General features: G+C 38.6%; 3 protein-coding genes and 1 long non-coding RNA gene across 38 annotated transcripts in view; 2 read left to right on the top strand and 2 right to left on the bottom strand.

Annotated features, from left to right (window-relative positions):
• LOC6531661 (protein muscleblind) overlaps positions 1 to 19,915 on the top strand; it is a 162,599-nt gene that overhangs the window by 32,340 nt on the left and 110,344 nt on the right. Inside the window, exon 1 of one of the 34 annotated variants that reach the window (XM_039372501.2) lies at positions 2,352 to 2,374. The exons of 32 other annotated variants lie outside the window; for them this stretch is intronic. The gene's annotated coding sequence lies outside the window, so the exon portion shown is untranslated. Of the gene's footprint in view, positions 1 to 2,351; positions 2,375 to 13,039; positions 13,173 to 19,915 lie in introns of those variants that run through there. One more of the 34 variants, XM_015195978.3, reaches the window with a different exon arrangement.
• On the top strand, positions 1,666 to 2,177 carry LOC26535181. The gene is made up of 2 exons (XM_015195991.3): positions 1,666 to 1,827; positions 1,887 to 2,177. Exons 1-2 carry the CDS (start codon positions 1,699 to 1,701, stop codon positions 2,100 to 2,102), a joined length of 345 nt encoding a protein of 114 aa, XP_015051477.1. The 5' UTR covers positions 1,666 to 1,698; the 3' UTR covers positions 2,103 to 2,177.
• Positions 2,976 to 4,325, bottom strand: LOC6531662. Of its 2 annotated transcripts, XR_006245143.1 has the most exons (3): positions 4,226 to 4,325; positions 3,664 to 4,161; positions 2,976 to 3,582 (listed from the first exon to the last, which is right to left on the bottom strand). XR_006245143.1 is itself a non-coding variant. In XM_002092421.4 (2 exons), the coding sequence occupies exons 1-2, from the start codon at positions 4,250 to 4,252 to the stop codon at positions 3,781 to 3,783; spliced, it is 408 nt and encodes a 135-aa protein (XP_002092457.1). In that variant the 5' UTR covers positions 4,253 to 4,325; the 3' UTR covers positions 3,584 to 3,780. The 2 variants fall into 2 exon arrangements, 1 of the variants encoding a protein (XP_002092457.1); XM_002092421.4 differs by lacking the exon at positions 2,976 to 3,582 and having other exon boundaries at positions 3,584 to 4,161.
• Positions 14,504 to 15,233, bottom strand: LOC120321089. Its single transcript, XR_005560638.2, has 2 exons — positions 14,981 to 15,233; positions 14,504 to 14,922 (listed from the first exon to the last, which is right to left on the bottom strand). It is a non-coding gene; the product is annotated as an uncharacterized LOC120321089 (long non-coding RNA).

Genomic DNA, 19,915 nt, shown 5'->3' with positions numbered 1-19,915 from the left:
GCAACATGCATTCTCAGCATGCAGATGATATATTGATATTTGATTATTTTAATATTATAGTAAATCGTATAGAGTTGGACTCCTTTTGTGTGTGCCAGTAAGGTTAGTAAAAACTGTGCGAAACATTAACCATATAAACAAAATGTAATGTAATTTTAATCTAATTTAATTTCAAATATTTTCAATCAACGCACATGCCTTAAATTAGCCCCATTCCCGCTGGCTTACTTTCTCCACAACGGATCCGATTTTCTACCTGCTTCTCCTGCTCGGTAATACGAAACGCCATTGCATATTTTTCAAATAATTAAATGCTAACCATGAGGACCAGCCAGGGGAGCGAAACAAAAAAAAGGAAAAGTTGTCGCGACATCAAGATACGAAGATACTTTTTTTTCGCCTCCCTTTTGGGTGCTCAAGCTGGGAAGCAAATGACGATGATGATGAAAGTCAAGTCAGTCAAGTCGGTGGCAACTTGAAGCCAACTTAGCCAGTCAGCTGAAACTGTTGCCCGGCTAAAAAAGGTAAGCTGCAAAGGCAGCCCAGATAAACCGTTATCAAAAGTTGCAACGCCCACTCATCACACCACTCTACCCCCCACCACCACCCCCGCGATTATCTTTCCAAGTCAGTTGCCGTAAGGCGACGCTTTTAGTGCACTCTTCTCCGTGTGACAGTTCATAGTTCACAAACGACAATGGCACAAACAAACAAGGGGAATGGAACTGCTGTCCTTCAGCTGCCAGGATCCACTGCTTTGACATTTGCCACCTGGAACATTTCTTTTTCGCTGTCTCACTTTTGGCCCCGGCAAAGTTTTCTCCCAACTTTCGCCCACTTTGGCATTGCATTTGCCTTGGCCACTTCTCAATAGATTTTAGCTATTTTGCACGGAGAGAAAAATTAATTATTTCGCCATACGCATTGCTTATTAAATTGGAGTTGTTAGTGCAAGGAATATGGAATATTCTATCAATTGAAAATAATTAAGATAGCTTAAAAGCTTACCTGTGATTCCCTCTGTGCTTTTGTGGAAACCAATCTTGTTTAACCTAAGCGTTTCTTTTGATCTCTGCGTCGATGAAATTGCGCATACGCCACGAGGGACGGACATCTAAAAGCAAGTCTCTTCACTTTTGACTACATATATATTTAAAGCTTATTTGATTTAACTGATTCAAATAGAATATAAACACTATATTTAATATTCATTTTTGCCTAGTTAATAGGTAATCAAAACTTTTGCGGCACCCCTCGCGCGCAGTCAACTGGCTCATTCAAGTATCCTACTTAATTTCACTCATTAGGAGAAATTTCAATCGGGAAACCGGCAAATTACGGAAAGCCAACGCAATCAGCTAACCCAACATTACATGTGAAATTCCTCAGTCCATTTGAAACTTTACACATGCATTCTATATCTTTTAAATCTATTAACATGTGCTCATTTCGAGAGTTGCAAGTACTTAGAACACAGAAGTGCTATTTAAGCATTGAAGAAATTATCCAGAAAATAGCAACTGGGAGTTTGAGCTAAATATTAACACAAACTTCTATCTTTACAACTAAACTAGTATTTGTAGTTATTTTTCACTGGATTAATGTGGTTTTCCGCACAGTTAGGAGTGTGTCGAAACTGATTGTGTTCCAGCAACAGTGCAGTATCGCTATTAGTCGTACTTCATATTCTTGAAAAGAATGTCATCTCTGGAGGCAACCGCTTCTCCGGCAGAATTACCACCTTGCGCTGCAGGATTCACCTGGGTAATTCTAATGAGCTCCTGTCTGCCGGACTTGGCACGCACTAGAACAAGAAGCCGATGCGATGTAAGAAGTGATAAGTGATAATAAAAGTATTATCACCATTAAAAGCTGATTTCCCCTAGTATGGATATTACTTTCACACAAAACTAAGAAAATGCATGCGCCGCAGATATGACAATGAGCGAAAGCCAGGTGTGATCAAAAAATGGATGGATCGTACTACCAAAAAACCGATGACTACAAGAAGATCTTGTCCTTGTCGCGGAGATGCATATACTGGCGCTTGGTTGGGCTACCATTCCGGATATGGAAGGAATGAGCCGCCTCCTAAAACTTAAATTTTTTAATTGAATGCAGATGTATAGTTTATAATGGGATATTTTTAAATACATAAAATATTTGTTATTCCTAAATATTTCAATAAATTGGAAACGGTTGTATATAAAGTGTATAATAAATATTTAACACGAATCTACAATCTATCGTTTCGGCGACTGACAAAACTAAAAGCCAGCCAACTGAAAACCCTTTTCTTTAATTTTTCATTGCAGGTACGTTCGCTGATTTGACGACAATGAGGAAAAAGGACACTTGCCAAAACAAATGTCACGTGAGCCACACAAACTTTTCCTTGCCCCCTATTGCTCTGTAAATCTGGCTCTAGTTTTGTTTTTATTTGCTTTTTGTTCTTGCCGCTTCTGGTTGGTTCATCATGGCAGCACATAGAAATATTTGGCCACCCGACAGCATAATTTTTTTTTTCGCTTTTCCTTATTTCCTCGTGACTTTTTTTCTCAGCTCTACGATTTTCTCTCAACCCGATCCGTGATTTGGCAGCCTGAAATCACGTAAGCCAAGGGGGGAAGAGGGGAGAGCGGACGGTAGTTCCGTCATGTGTCTGCGTCTACTTTGCTCTGATTACAAAACCCAACAACCGATACACTGAGAAAAATATTCAATTCAGAAATTTTTTATTTTATAAGTTTTTTTAAAACTAATCTGCTTCAATAGAACGATTCTAGTTAATCTCTAGTTAAATTCTTTAAATATTTTATTTAAATACACACTTAACTAATATACATAGAAGCTCAAAAATTTACATTTTTATTTAAGAGTTTTCAAAATACTTTCCTTGCATTTTAAATACATGCATCATCCAAAACTATTTTGATTTGAAAAAGAAAAACACAAAAGATTAATACACCACCTTGTTATAAGTAACACACTTAGTATCATGATAAGATAAAATATATAATTTTTTGTAAATATATCTATTAGCTTTATGTATTGCAAGCTGGTAAATATTTTCCCTGTGCGGCAGCAAAAACAATTTGGCAGCCGGCTCGCGCGCTTTGTTAACGCCCGAGCGACCCTCAGATTCTTTGGATGTGGATGTGGATGAGGATGTGGATGTAGATGTGGATGGGGATGAGGATGGGGATGTGCATGTGAGATGCAGTTCGGCTCAGCCAGTTTTTGTCCTTCTGCACCTCCGCCGTTCCCTTCGTTGGCCAACTTTGTTTTAAGTGAAAATTGAAACTGAGCTCAGCAACTGTCCGATGGCTTTTTATTTGGTGATTGCTTAGCTGCTGCTGCTGCTGATGCTCCACCTCGTTCCTTTCAAAAATCGTGTAACTGAAAACTCAAAGCAAACGAAAAATCTACGTGACACCAACGGAATGCCGGGGAAAGCCCTTTTGAAGACGAGCTAAGGACAACACATGCAGGACAAATAACTAGTAAGGGTTTCTACTTCGATGGGCTTTCTCAAGGCTCGGCAACAGCATCGTTTGCGACAGCTTCAATTTTAAAGAATCACTAAAAGCACATCAAATTTATTAGTACAAAATCAGTAATGCAGCATATATCAAATTATATTTTCACAAGGCTTTTACGTACATGTAAAATTGTATACAAAAATTCACAGGATCATGGCGATCATTACAATAAAAATGGAATCTTTGTCCATTTTTATGGGAATTAATTATTTAAAAAATTTAAAACCGCTTCGAAGACTTAAGGGCTTTTTCTTTTGTGTTTTTGCGATCTCTGCCTTGATGCAGGACTCATACGCAGATTTTCTTTGGCTTTTAGGGCACTGAGAACTTTGGGACAAGTTGGCTCGTGACAATCTTTTGGGCTGAGACTAGCGTTCTTATTCCTTCCGTAGTTCGAATTGAAGTACATCACCTGCGCTTGCGTCTTCTGATTGCACGTTTCCGGTGGCAATCTGCAAATCTGCCGGATAACCCTCCTATTTAGAGTTCGAGGAAAGTTGTATCTTTTGGCCGCAGCCGCTGCATTTATTGTTCTCCGTTTCGGATTCGGCTTTTTCTGATTTTCTAGCGTCTGCCGAGGCTCCACTTCTTTGGGCCGCTTAAACATTTCCATCAGCATCTGTGCAAATATATATAATTATACAGATTATAATATTGAGCATTGTCTCATAGGTTTAACTTACTTGTTCCTTGTTTTTACGACGAGCCATGTTTCTGTTTTACTTTGATTCACTTCAAATTTCGATTTAATTCTAAGGGGAATAACAATACAAAGGCTACTGCTTTTTAAAACTTTATTGAATATTTTAATATTAAATATTATTATTATTATAAATAAGATTTCATTTTATATTTTTGTTATAATATTATTTTTGTTTTAACCCTAAAAGATATTAACAGCTTTAGAGTCTTTGCAAGGTAACTTCAGTAGAACCTTGAGAAATTCGAGCATTCTCTCTACTTTTTGAAAACACATTTGACCAAATCAATGAAGGGGAAAAAAAAGAAGCTTTAAACGCTTTTCAACACTTTCCGGGCCAAGATCCCTGGCAACTCAGGTGGCACTCATGCCTAAACCCTGCGCCCCGCTTATTGACTTTCAAGCTCAGTTTACTTTCCCGACGCTGTTTGACTTTGAGCTTGGCCAGAACCGGCGAACCTGGGAATCTGGGAAGCTGGTGCCCCCGGATCTGGCCAACAGAAGGCTGCAGGCCAACTGCTTGAACCGGAGTTCTACGGAAAATGTTTTATGCTGTGCACGGTGAAAATTCACATAATTGCAGTTGGAATTCAACAAACAACAGCGGAGCGTAAATAGAAAGCGCAAAGTCAACAGAAAAGTGATAGCAAAAAAATACGAGTGCTGCAGAATGGTGAATCTTGGGAGGCAAGAAAAAAAAAACAGAAAAAAAATCAACGAGGGATAGAATCAGCAACGTCACCGCAACAGCAGCGGCAAATACAAACAAACAAACTAACCTTTGACCCCCTGCAACTCAACTCAACATCCCGTTGTTGTTGGCCACTTCAGGTGCGCCAAGTAATTGCAACTGAAACTGAAACTTGGCTAAGTTGCCAAGGAAACGAATTGCAGCTAAAATTGGAGCTGAAGGCGACGGCCAAGCCCTACTGTACATCCTGTGCGGAGGCAGCGGGATGCAGGTGGCAGGATGCAGGATTCAGGATAAAGGATCCAGGACATTCTGCCAACACACACACACACACATACGAAAGCATTTCGATGCAGGTCATTGCGGCTAAATTAAAAGAAATCAACGCAGGTCGATCGGGCAGAGAGGGAGAGGGGAGGGGTAGTAGGTAGTTTTCCCATGGAGGTGGTTGCATTTTCCAAGAATGGAGCGCCACAGCCCACAGTTGACAATATAAGCGGAGATAAAGAACAGAAGAAGCTGCAACTTGAGCTGCTGCCGTCTGTCGTTGATTTTAATTAAAATCTTTAAGCTGCTGTTGATTATTAATTATAGTGACACTGTGCCCCAAGCACAGCAAACTGTCGCAGATAATGTAGCGGGTAGGGTATTATAAATAGTAGAAAGAAATAGGGTTTCAGCAGCAGAAAGTTGTAGTAGCTCCAAGTTAAAGCGTTTGAAAAATGATTATTCCTTTCAACAGCACAGCACTTTGACTTTTAAGCTAGCGAGTCAGATAATTTTTAAATATTACATTTATAATAAAATGTGGAGCTCAAAAATTAAAGCAAAATAGAATGCTTTAAAAATTTGAACCTAAAAAACATTTGCACAAGTCAAACCTGTTTTTTTTTTAGCATCATAAAGCGCTGCACGCGCATTATTAAAGTGAACTCACCTTGAAATAAAAGTTGCTAAAATGATTTATGTAAATTCAGCGCAACACAAAAAACACTCCTGAGCAAACAAATTTAAGCAATTTGTCAAAAGAAAACAAAACACAAAAGCCCAAACAACATCAGCAAGCCAAATCCAAACATAAATAAAGCACAAAGTGTCAGCCTGTCCGTCCGTTCGTCTGTCCGTCCGCCTAGCAAACAAACAAACAAACAATCGTTCCACACCTGCCACGCCCCCCACATTTTGTGGGCGGCAGCTTTTGGAGGAGGGTTGCTTTTAAGCTAAAGCCAAATCCGACAATTAAATTATTGCATGACAAAACATGCACCGCAAAATATTCAAAGCGCGCCAAAAACAGGATGTAAACAACAATAACAGCAGTGCAAGGATGGAAAAACAGGAAAAACCTCGGAAAACACACACACACACACACAGGCGGGCGGAGGGAAAACATCAACAGCAACTAGCCAAAACATAAACACAAGCAATAACAACAAAAAGAATAACTAGTATTGAAGGAAAACTGAAGAAAAAAACCAAACAGATTCATCTTCCGCAACAAGAACAACAAAGGGTAGCGAAAAAAAACTTTTGGCATGGAAATATCGAAAAGGAAAGCATTGCAAAAAAGAGTAAAAAATAAAGAGAGACATATTCCGGGGTTTCCCCATTCGGATATAGCTCTTGGCAATAATTTGAAATTCGATTACCATAACCAAGTACTCGGAAAACACAAACAGAGATCGCCGGGTAGTCCGCACACACACACACACATGCTTTTTTTGCAAAAAAGAGGAAAAAAGTAGGAAAAATGTAGGAAAAAGGGTAGGAAAAACTAGGGGGCAAAGGGAAAAGCGACATTCTCGCTGCCACAGGCGAAAAACTGCAAATGGCGAAAACGTTCGCTAAAAGGTCGCCACATCAGACTGGCAACAGGGAGAATCGGAAAAACGGCCAAAGAAACTAGAAGGAAAACAAAAAGACCACTGCACACACATGGCCAAAACTGTGGCCAAAAAGCCAAAACGTGAATATATCAAAATTTTCGTGGCAAACAAGGCTCGACCGCAGGCCGCAACAAAAAAATCCTCTAAATATGGCAGTGCGATTGAAAGCGAGAAAGGAACTGGACTTCAATACTGTCAGATTGCTTATGCTGATAAATTAAGATCAAAGTTTGGAAATCGTATGTTCTAATAAATATTAATTTAAAGAAAATCAAAATTGGGTAATATTACAAAATACGTATTTAATCTAAAAGCAATAATTCATGTATCTTTCATATGATTGCATTTAAAGGTTTCTTGGATTTTAAGATTAACTTAACTTGAGATTTCTTATAAATTATAAATCGATTTTTTGTATTTAGACTAGTGAAACCAACTCTTCTTCTTTATTACCCATCCTGCCCCCCTTTCCCACCACCCCTTGAACGATTTCAATTACAGCCAATTAAGCGAAAAAGTGGCAGTGGCAGACAAAGAACCTCAGCTACAAATTGCAACAAAAAGCCAAAAGATGCTAGCAACAGCAGACACACAAAGCTAAGACCACCCACCGCCGCCCACTGTGCCACCCCCCACCGCGTCCCCCTGGCCAACACTCACACATGCAAGCGTTTTGCACCTGGCGCAGGGAAAACTTTTTATCCACTTTTCCACTCGCGTCTTCCGATGCCACCACCCAAATCGCCCCTTTAATGCGGCGAAAATGTTAAAACAAACAAACAAATAAATTAGTGTTCAATCAGCGTAATTTCTTCGACTATGCAGTCTGGCTGCCACGCCCCCACCCTAACCCCAAAAAGCCCCCACCGCCCGCTTTTCGGTGGAAACTCAGCCAAGCATGTTTGCCTTTTGTCTTAGGGCCTGATATGCGATTGTAACTTCGGTTTCAATTGCACTGCAGGTAGCAGTGGCAGTTAGGTGGGCGCAAAAAGGGGGCGGGCTGTGCAAACTTTTCGCCCTGCAGTTAGTTGTAAGTAATTAAGCGAAGAAGAAGAAAACACTGGGGCAGGGGGCGTGGCAGGGGCAGTGGTGGCAACGCATTCGAAGGGCCAAACAAACGAAATTTTCGGTAATTTGCTTAATTTGAATTCGAGTGCAGGCAGCGATAGGAGCCAACTTGAAAATAGCGAGAACTAATGAATAACAAGGAGTCAAGGTGCGAATCAAAATAAAAACAATAGTAGTACATTGAATAGTAAGGAGTAGAATGGCACATTTTGCAAATGTACGTTGTACTAGATGAAATAGAAAATTCGAGTTTAAATGTTCAAAGTAATTTCTATGTAAAATAAGGGTTCTTTGTGTAATATATTAACATTATTCAGATTCTGAGACGATTTCACAAACGAAATGCATTGCTTTCAAGTCCTTAAGTTACATTTATGTTTAGCCCTTTTGATAATAATAATTAAAAGGTATTCATCTAAAGATATCTATCATGTTTTTTATTTATATACAAGTTGTTCAGAACTCCATTAAAAAAAGCACTAAAATTGTATTAAAAGCATTAAAATATAATGATCATTAATCTCAAGTGATATCATCTATGAGTTCTATAAGCTCTGCAGTGGCTGCAGGAAAAACACTCGGAATTTCCTTTGCAACCCCCGACAAAGTGGGAACACTTTGCCCGAGACAAACTGGCGCTCAGTCTCAGTGGCATATCTACGCATGAGTACACTCAAACTCAAACTCGAACGTTCGATGTCACTCAAGAGCAGACCCCCTGTGCACTCGCCACTTTTGAGTGGTAAGAGATCCATGGGGGCATCTTTTAAAGGGGGGGAAATCCGATGCCGAGTGACTCAACTTGTGCGGCACCCACGCACATATTTACATACATATACAAGCATTTATTTGCTCGATCCGAACTCTTGGGGAGTTTCTTAAGAGAGGCGCAAAGGAGCTGACTCAGGTTGCAGTTGTATAGAGTATCGCGTTGGAGAAATAAGAAGACTACGTCATTGCGATGATCTGATCTGGATCTGGAATTTGAAACTGGTTTGGCTTTTGGTTTTTGGACACGGATCGACGTGACTTTTGCTTTATTTATGCCAATTTATATGCATTAGCCGGTCTCTTGCGATCGCGTGCGCAGAAATACTCGACTTGTTCTTGCCGTTATTTCTAATTAGATTAGGGTGGGCCTTATTATTCCTCTGCCCATCTACAAATTACCCACCTCCTTTTGCAGCCCCGACGGCAACGGGCCAATCCCTTTAGCGCGATTTTCTCGGCTAGTTGCCTTTTGTTTGGCCGCGATCTTTTCATTCGGCGACCTCCTTTTTCCGCGCCTTCTTATTTACTTTTTGTTTTCTTTGCTACTGGTTACACACCCCGCCGTTCGAAAAAAAAGCCTTGAAACACGTTCTCGAATGGGGATCGGAACAAGGAACAGGCGCAAAAGGTGTAGCACAAACGAGAAGAGAAGTAAACCCGTTTTACACGCCGGTTCCCCAATCTCATTTACCTACACTACTTCACGCACGGAGCGCTGCACTCGGAGAAAAGGGGTGGCGCCTTGTAAGCGTACCAGCAGCATCCACACATATATGTACATGTCAGGTATAAGATTAGATAAAAGTGCAATAAATCATTAATCCCTATTCTCCAAAAGTGCTAATTATGTATATGAAAGGTTTCAATGCAAAAGAGTTTTCTGATAATAAAGATATTATTATATTATATAGATATAATGCTAATAGATATCATAATGATATTATTATTAGATTATAAAGATAAAGATTAAAGATTAGATTGAAAGCACTTGAACGATTCACCCCGAAAACTTTGCCTCTGCGTACTGTAGATATAATAGATATAGATACAATGATATTAATATCAGTTATTAAAGATATCCACACTTAAGTTTTTACTTTCTTGAACGCACTCAAATGTTTCTCCCTGTGCATCGATCTCGAAAACTTTGCCTTTGTGTACTTTAGCACTCCAGGACCGCCCCGTCCCCGCGCAGCTTCCAGTCCCCCTGCCCACGACGCCCAAAACTCCGGCTTGGTCAGCAGAGCAGCTGAGTCGGCGACGTCTGCGCAACTTTTGATTTTGCCCGGAACCGGTTTCGCTCCACTAGCACCACTACGAGTATCTTTCGGCCAGCGCTTGTATCCGAATCTGTATTTGTATCTGTATCTGTAACTCGGACCGAATCCCAATCCGTAGCAGACGCTGGCAGCCCACATTTGAAAGGCTGCTGCAGCGGGCTGAAGCAGAGGCAGCGCCGATAAATGTGTTGTTAATGATGTTTTCAAGATGCTGCGGTGGGCGTTTTTGGGTACCGAGAAAGAGATGTCATTTGCCGATAACATCTTCTATAAATACGTAGATCTACGACGATGATGGAATCGCAAGTGCTGTCTATAAGTTTTATTAATTGCTGGGTCATTAGCGTTGTGAGTGAAAAAGTAGATGCAAGGATTAATATAATGAGTTGGTTGGTTGATTTGATTTAAAAGTAATATAACAACTAATGCTACACTAATATGAGATTACAATGTTAATCTTGTTAATATCCCATTAATAGATTACATGTTTCGGCAGTGATTCGGCACATTCCAATCATAATTGGATTTATCTCTACTATTAGTAAACATAACTCATTATTTACCTACCACTCCCTCAGTAACGCTGTAACTTATTGTGCATAATTTGCCACAAGACCAAAAACCTTTCACTTGCCCCCAAGCTCCATTACCACTCTTTGTTGCTTCGCTCGGGTCATGACAAAAACTCCAATTTGAAATCGTTTAAAAATAGTGAACTCACACACACACACACCGATGCACTTCTAATAATAAGCCAAATGCAGGGGGGCGGGGCGGTGTATATCCAGTATGGATATATAGTGGAGCTAAATTCATTGCGGGGGCGTTCCTGGTCGATCTGGTCGAAGATCGCTCTCTCTCTATGCCCATTTCATATGGCTTTCACATGCCAGTTCTGGTCGTACTTCGTTTTCCTTACATTCACTTTTCATTACAATTAACCTACACCAAATGAGTGCGTTAGAGGGAAGGGGGAGGGCGGTGCTCCCCGCACATATTTTAATTGCCATGTGGGGGGTGCTAGTGGTAGTAGTAGCATATCTTTTGCTCAGTGCACGCTGCCAAAAAATCCAAAGAACGAAACAAATTTATGACATAGAAATGTCAAGAGTTGTGGCTATAAGTGTGTGTGTGTGTGTGTGTGTGTGTGTGTGTGCCATACATATTTCTATTTCTGGCACGCTGGGCTGCATTCGGATATATAGCTATACCGTTATGGATGGGATGCATTTACGTAAATGATTTAGAACATATCGAACACACTTTGAAGGTGACTTTGACAGAGCGAGCAAAGTTCCAATTCACTAAGTTCACTTATTTCTGTCCTCAGGCCCAAATGCCCAAATGGAAGCTGTTCGAATGCAAAACATTAATTATCATTGCGGTGTGTGGGCAATTAGAGCGATGGTATTTCTCAAAATATAGCTGACCACTGCAGGAATATGTAAAATCGTTGCCTTCACAATATGTTTTATTTTTTAAAATTTTAATAACTATGATCTTTAAGATGCAGTTCATGACACAAGAAAGATCTTCGACTCTTTACGCATATTAAAGATATGCATAACATTAGTTTTAGCAAGGTCTTAACGAAAACAGTAAAGTTTTGCATCTTGAAAGATTACAAAAATAAATTATAATTGGTTATTATATGTTCAGTGCTTATTTGGTATAAATTATAAACTGACTATTACCAATTAACAAAAAATCCTCTAAACTATAAATATTTTTCTGCCCAAAAATGTTATATATAACGTGTTGGTTATATTATCTAAAAAAAATGTAAATAATTTTAAGGGACTTAAATCTTATTCTTAAAACTCTCTTCACTGTATAACAGTTAAATAATTATTTTTATCACCCCATCAAATCGATTTATTTAAGGCTTGAGAAAGCCACAAAAAATTCATTATCTAGTTTCCTGCATTAATTTAGTCATCGATTTGCAATATTTAGTTGCCAGGCTATTTTATAGTCCGCAACCTACGCCAAAAAGCTTAAGTCTGTCTACTTTTGGCCAGTTAACCTTTTAGTTGATTGTCAACTCGACTCGCCTTCATTGAACTCGGCAACCCCTTAAGAAACCCCCTTCGTAGGCCAACAAAGCAAAATCACTCGAACTCTCTTCATCGGATAAAAGTGCTCTTCAAGAGAGCGCAAGAGAGCACTTTGCACTGTGGGGCAAACCAACTTTTCTTTGCGAAGTGGTAGGTTGCTTAGGCATTCTGCTTGATTAGACTATTGTAAAAGGTGCACATTAATAACATTTTAGCTGAAAAATAGAGTAAACCAAACGCATATACTACACCTAACCAACTTATATATAAAATATACTCTTGAAACTGCTCCGATTTGAAGTTACGGAAATGCCACATTAAGGGTTTACTCGGCCCACAGTCGGTTCTCGGGGAGGTGGAGCGAGCGAAAGAGAAAGGCACGAAGAGAGAGGAAGAGCGCGAGAGAGTTTCGAGTCGAATTGGAATGGAATGGCCAGAAAAATATTGCTGCTTTCAGTTTCGAAAAATTTTTCGATGGAAGCGGTTCTGTCAGCGGAAAAGTGAATTATAGCAGAGCCTGCCTGAAAAACTCAAGAAAATCCCCTCAAAGAAATAGCAGCTCTCAGCTAAATAATAACAAACACAATACATTCTGCCCAGTCACCGCAAACTGAAATAATCACTTTTCTGCAAAAAAACGCCGTCATCAAAAAGTTTTTGGCTACAACTCTAGAAACGCGGAAAAATTTGTCAAAAATACAACTAAAGAAACAACAACGCGAGTGCACGTGTATGTGAGGTGCTCAGCAAAAGTGTGTGTGTGTGTTCGTTTCTGTGTGTGACAGATAATAAAAGGAGAAAAAAAAAGAAGTTGTCGAAAGTCGTGCATGAAAATTCAAGAAAAATAGTGCAAGCGCTGCAGGGAAATTGTCCGGAAAAATCGCAAAATCCATTGTTTTTAGCCGGCATCTTAATGACGTCACGTCGTGCCGCAAAAAACCAACGATAACAACGACTTCTGCAACAACGCGCGTGTTTAGTTTACACACACACACCACAGCGCGTCAAGAAAAAAAAAGGTTAAAAATACATTTTCAATTCACCATCGGCGTAGAAGTAAAACAATAAACAAATACAAGAAAATAAAACAGCAGCCGCTTTTTCACCCAGCAACAACAATTTCAACAACTTCAACTTTGCCAGCAGCAACAACAACAAGTCAGCTGGACAACCGAAGGTGTTTATACTTAAAAACAAAAAAGAGATCGTTGTGTTTTTTTCTTTTGTTTTCTCTCTCTTTTTTCGCCTCCGTCTTAAGTTATGTTTTTTTTATCCATCGGTTTCCCATCTTCTCTTCCTCTTCTTGCCACATTTCGTGGTCTTGTTTGTTATTGTTGTCGAATTTTCGGTGATGCCAAGTGAAAAGTCGGAAATTCTGTTTCATGACAGGGAAAACTAAACATCGTAGGGAAAGTTGTTCACAAGTCTCAGTAAAAGAATAATGACAGATAATTTACAAAAGAGAATGTTACGGAAACTAATGTTCTTCGAAGTTAAGCAAATGTAGTTCCCAATCTATACAAAAATACATCATAAGAGTGTTCTCTAAAGCTTAAACAATAAGCTGATTATAATATTCCTTAAGTATCGTTTTATAATTGCAGTGTTGCAAAAGTACTAGCATATTGTCAAAAAATTCGGCATTAAAATGCAAGTCACTTAGATTTAGAGCAGTACTTAATACTATTTAGTGCTGAAAAAGGAAAAGAAACATCGATATATGTAACTTCGATATTTCACAGATGTTTAACTACAAACTTCACAAAAAAAAGTATTTCTGACTCTAAATAATAACTAAATAACTAGTTATGGTTTCCATATTTATAAAAGAAATCTATATTATTTAGTAATATAGATCCTGTTTAAAAAATATAAAACACTACATAATACATGTAAGCCTAAAGCTAGAAACAATATGCACAAAAATTATTTTTTTTATTAAAAATAAACTACACGGCCACAAAATATAAATTCTGCCTTAATAAGAGTATCATAATCATAAAAAAACTTGTTTAATCTGATAAAATAATGCACATCCCGTTCACTTGGCTTGGTAAAGCTTAATGACCGAAAATCAAATTGAAATTGAGCCTAATGAACTGTGAAATAATAATTAAAATTCAACAAATTGCAAACCAAATTTGTCAGAGTGAAAATGGGAATGGTTATTCCACATAAATGGGCATTAAATACGTTAAATATATCCATATTATTCGCGAAAAGAGCCCTAAGAGCTTAACATGAATTTATATCATGTGTGGAGTTAATTAACTTAAAAGCACGGTAAAAACTATAAAAATTCGCGTTGTAATGTAATGCAAATCTAGCCATTTTTATTCTAAAGCCGGACAAGGCCTAGACGACCATTAAAACAACAAAAAAACACAAATAAGTCGAGCGGTATTTACAGTGCGTTTCAGCACTATTAAGCCGCTGTAAAGAAACACACGTGACAATAAAACAAAACGCCTGCGAACCAGCAATTACTGAATTAATGGCTAAATGAAATTGTTTTGAAAGCTTAGTATATTTAATGGGTTTAGACACCCGAACAGAAAGCAGACATGATTCTTAAATTTAATGTGATTACTTTGTTAAACGAAACTGATTCAATTACCAGATTTTTTCTGACACTGCCAATCGATTTATAGATGAACTCATGGAAAATACGATCACGAAACGCACTGTACACGCACATGCAAATACATAGATTTTGTTTTAACGAAAAGTCACGTTTTTTATGTGGTTCTCCACCCAAAAGCCCACACCCCGTGCTCTTGCCAAGTCGTAACCATTAAATTTATGTTTATTTCGGTCCTAGCTTCGGTTTCAGTTGCAAAAAAGATTGTTATTATAATTTTTCCGATTTGTTTCGTTTTCCTCCAGTCTGAGAATATGCAAATTGAATTAGCTCTGCCCGCTGGCAACTGGAAAACAAAAAGCAAAAGTTTGACACATTTCGTTTATACATACTTGTATTTTTACTTTTTATTTTTGCCCATCATCATCATCGACAAAAGTGTCAAAAATGTGTTGCTGCAGAAATATGAGTCAAAGAAATTGTTTGGAAAATGCCAAAAATGAATTGTTATTTCTGTCCATTTGTTCAATACACTCTGACAAGTCATTCACTTTTTACCCACCGTACACATCGAACGTACTCAAAAAATCAAAATCAAACTCGAACCATAACTACAAAACGCCACGAATGCCACAAGACGGTTTCATATTTGGTTGGTGAAGGGGATTGGGATGAAAACTTGAGGACTTTTGGCATGACTAATCGATTCGATTTTTCGCCAAAACTCATGCCGCAGTACAAAAAGACGAAGGCAAAGAAAAAAGTCGCTGGGAGAAATATATGTGTTTGACTTGTAGTAAGAGGGTTTTGTGCTTTAAGCTCTTCTCAATAGGTCGTAAATATCGATAGGAACACCCCCTTTCGGTTGTCGAAAGTGTGGAAATAGCGTCGCATATTCACATATGTATATATATGTAGCTGTGTCTGTTTGCTCGACTCGCGATTTCAGTTTTGATGCGAGATGACAGCACTCGAAAAGGTGTCAGAGTTCAGACGAAAGGTATGAAAAGGTCTAGCCTTAAAGCGCTAGAAAACTCAAAACAATGCAAGTTGCTCATAAGCAAATGCTTGTTAATAATTGCTAGGAAATACATATACTCAAACTTGCATCTTTCATAAATACATAGCTAAAAACAATGTTCTCCAATAGGTTAATCCAAAATTGGCAAAAATTGGATCGAGTTTTTCTTTAATGCCGGAAATATTCGAAATTCTCTATAATTTCTATAGTCGAAATATCGTTTCGATGGGATTCTGTTTTATATCGCATCATTTTCTTTTTGCAATCACATAAACATTTCGTTTCCTTTCGAAGATTTTCAGATCTTGGTTTCCATTTGGTCGTTTCCTCTCGTTCAAGTTTTCATCTTTTTTGATATTTTGAAACATGTGCTCGTGGTCTTTTTTTCTAAAAATATCAAACACTTTTTTTATTTCGTTGCTAGAAATTTTGTATTTGGCTTTTTCAATAAGCGCACAGCAGCTGCGACGTCGACGCCGACGTCGACTGAGGCAGCGAACAAGTCGAAAAGAAAGAAGAAACAAAAAACAAATAGATATTTGTGGTTTTTGTATCTGGTTGGGAGCATCGTAGGATTAGGGTGACTCAGACTAGCTGGAGTTCCAAATTTCAGAGGTAGATTACCTAAAAATAGTAAACAACACATTTGGTAACTATGCATTTGTTATAGTTCTTTTGAATGTTAGATTTTTCTTGTAGATTTTCATTTGCCAGGTATACACTGGTTTTACTACAAACTATGGTCCCATAAGTGTCTGTATAATGTTATAGCTTACTAAATATAAATTTTGGCAATATAAAATTCGAAATATCCATAACTTGTTTCACACCCAATTGGAGGTTTAATGCAGCTTCCTCAATTAAAAAGATACAAATGGCACACCCTAACATAATTCTCTTAGCACATGCCAAAACACAACAACCAACCAAAGAGTCGAAAAAGAAATTTTGAACGTGTTTCGTCGGTTGCTGGTGTTGTTGTACCTCCGTGTATCTGAGTATCCGTGTATCCGAGTATCTGAGGCAGCTCCCATAACAGGCGACAGCTGCCGCACATTTTGGATGTATCTGCAGCTGTGCATCCACAAGCCCCCCAAAAGATACACCACCTCACCACCGCCTCTTTTTTTTTTTGTTTTTGGCAGCGTTTTTGGAACGACTCTCCACTGCAGTCCCGAAATAAGTTTGTTTTTGTGGCCGAGAGACAAAGTTTTTATACGCTTTTGCATAATGCCAATGGTGAATTATAACGTCGGCATCTTTAACCCTTCACTGGCCCTTGGGGCAACGCACAATTGAGATCAATTGAAGGCAGAATTGATTGGTTAACCTTTCCCATGGGAGACGAGAGTCTGCGAGTTTCGAGGCGTGTCTGCAATGTGATTATGTGCACACAAATTAGTTCAAAGATTAACTCGATTCTCTCGATTTCTGAAATTTTGTGAAATATTTAATTTTATAAAAATTATTCTCTCACTTTGGTTCGGCTATTTTGGGGTTCATCAACAGCACGTTGGGAATATATAAACATAAATACGTTTCGCCAGCGAAATTAATTAGGCACAGAAATCTATGAAAATTTTTTGAGCATTTGTTGCTCGCACTTTTCTTCCTTCTCTTCATCGCCAGATTTTCAGGTTGTGTTTGTATTTGTACTTGTATTGGTATCTGTATCTGTGTTTGTGACGGCGCTCTCGTATTTTTAAGATAAGCCAAATGTTATGAATATGCCAAAAAATAGTATATGAGCGCGATAGAGCTCGCTCTCATTTATGAATTTTGTTTTTGATTTCCCCCCATTCGCTTTTATTTTTCGGCCTCTTCTTTCGATTCAGTTTTGTGTGTATAAAGCTATATATGCTATAGCTCGACCTCTGACGTAATTACTGATGATCGCGTTTTACGCCTAAGAAATTGATTTGCTTGTGTGAACGAAAATTTGAATATGAATTCCGCTGAGAGAAAAACGTGACAATGAGCTTTTGATTTGATTTTGCATAAGACGAGATCAGGTGGATTTTTATTGGATGCTGAAAGATCTTGGGACTAGGGCAAGGTTTTCGAAATTAAACAAGAGAGAACGCTATAGTCGAGTTCCCCGACTATCTGATACCCGTTACTCAGCTAGTGTAAGTGCGAAGGACAGTTTTTGGCGGTTTGTGGGCGTTAGAGTGGGCGTGGCCAAAAGTTTTTTGGCAAATAGATAGAAATTTACAAGACTAATACAAAAATGAAAAAATATCAAAACATTTTTCAAAAGTGTGGGCGTGGCAGCTTTGGGCGGTTTGTGGGCGTTAGAGTGGGCGTGGCCAAAAGTTTTTTAGCAAATAGATAGAAATTTACAAGACTAATACAAATATGAAAAAATATCGAAACATTTTTCAAAAGTGTGGGCGTGGCAGCTTTGGGCGGTTTGTGGGCGTTAGAGTGGGCGTGGCAAAAAGTTTTTTTGCAAATCGATAGAAATTTACAAGACCAATACAAAAATGAAAAAATATTAAAACATTTTTCAAAAATGTGGGCGTGGCAGTTTTGGGCGGTTTGTGGGCGTTAGAGTGGGCGTGGCAACCTGAATCGACAAACTTGCGCTGCGTCTATGTCCCTGGAGTCTGTATACTTAATCTCAACTTTCTAGCTTTTGTAGTTCCTGAGATCTCGACGTTCATACGGACAGACGGACAGACGGACAGACGGACAGACGGACAGACGGACAGACAGACGGACGGACAGACGGACATGGCCAGATCGACTCGGCTACTGATCCTGATCAAGAATATATATACTTTATATGGTCGGAAACGCTTCCTTCTGCCTGTTACATACTTTTCAACGAATCTAGTATACCCTTTTACTCTACGAGTAACGGGTATAAAAATGAAAGTTTTTCTTACTTTCATTTGTAGTAATCAATAATGAAAACTTTACAGTTTTACTTTAATAAAAAAGGAAAACAAATGTTAATAAAACAAAGCCCTTACTATTACTGGTTTCGCTATGGTTTGATTTCCATTACCAAGATCTGTAATTATTTCCAAAACCCCACATTTCCCTAAGAAATCTGATAGCTCCCTATCGAATTCATTTACTTATGCTTTCGGCACGCTTTGTTTTCTTCTGCTTTTTCCCATTAGTCACATACGTTATACCATATATAGATCGATCTGCAGATTATTTCAGCACCTATTCGAGAGCTCTGCCAAATTATACAGCCAGACCAAATAAGGGCAGCCCCCTGAAAAGTATATGTGCATGCATTTCTTTTATCTGAGCACCAACTTTCGAAAAGTATCTCACAAAAAGCGCTAATAGCTGTCAATGAATTCCGTCAGCGATGTGTCTTCAAAAGCCTAGAAAACTAATGAAGCTAAAGAAAAAATAATCTTTTGCAGCCCACGCAACGTGTACTGCCAAATTAATTAGCCAAGTCAGATGGATGACAATGAGAATTAATTGGGCAAGTCAAAACTCCATTTTTGGAGCGGCGTTTTACCTGTAGAATAAAAATAGAGCCGTTGTCTGTCTTTTTTCGACCCACCTGAATGACATAAGCCAAAGCAAGCCGATCATTTAGCCACTTGCCATAAATGGCTGACATTTAAGTCATACCATCTTTTGATGGGTTTTGCTACGGTTCGCGGTTTGTAGCTGGGAAAGTTTGCTGTTCCTGCAGTTCGTTGAACAACTTTTAGTTGGGATATGCAAGTAGAATAATTGTAAATTATTACTTCATTCCAGTTGTTGTCATAATGAGTAGGATATTTGCTTTTACTATCTTCTTTCAACTTTTTTTTTGTTTGTGATTGCGAATAAGGCCTATGCATATTACAGTATGAGTGTATAGGGTTCAACCCGTTTTTATCTAATCTCGTTTATTGATAGCAGCCGTCGAACCTGGTTAACTCGCAAACTTCCCGGGCTTCACCCATTTCTTTCACTTTTTTTTATGAGCGCATCGTTAAATATGTATGTCATACCTTCTGGGGTGCTCCGTTTTTTTATATTTTTTTTCTGCGGGGCTTAAGAGGAGCGTTGTATAATGTTGCAGAGCGGTTAGTGACCGATGTTTTGCTACGGCTTCACTTGCGTAAATGTTTCTTTAAATGCATTAACTTGTCGGCCGCGGGGAGAGAGCTAAAACTTTGCGTTTTTGCTGTTGTTTTCGGCCCTCTGAGGTATTTGCCGCGACTTGTGTATGGCTTTAGTCACAACTTCGTAAGTCGACGGGCGCTCAAGTTTATATATGTATGAACATATCTACATACAGTCGTATACAATATAAGTCGCATATCTGAAAAAAAAAAACGAAATCAATAAGAGT

The sequence above is a fragment of the Drosophila yakuba genome, chromosome 2R, assembly GCF_016746365.2.
Source record: "Drosophila yakuba strain Tai18E2 chromosome 2R, Prin_Dyak_Tai18E2_2.1, whole genome shotgun sequence".
NCBI classification, from domain to species: Eukaryota; Metazoa; Arthropoda; class Insecta; order Diptera; family Drosophilidae; genus Drosophila; species Drosophila yakuba.
Note: the sequence above shows the minus strand (reverse complement) of the source record. Positions and strands in the feature narration are given on the sequence as shown.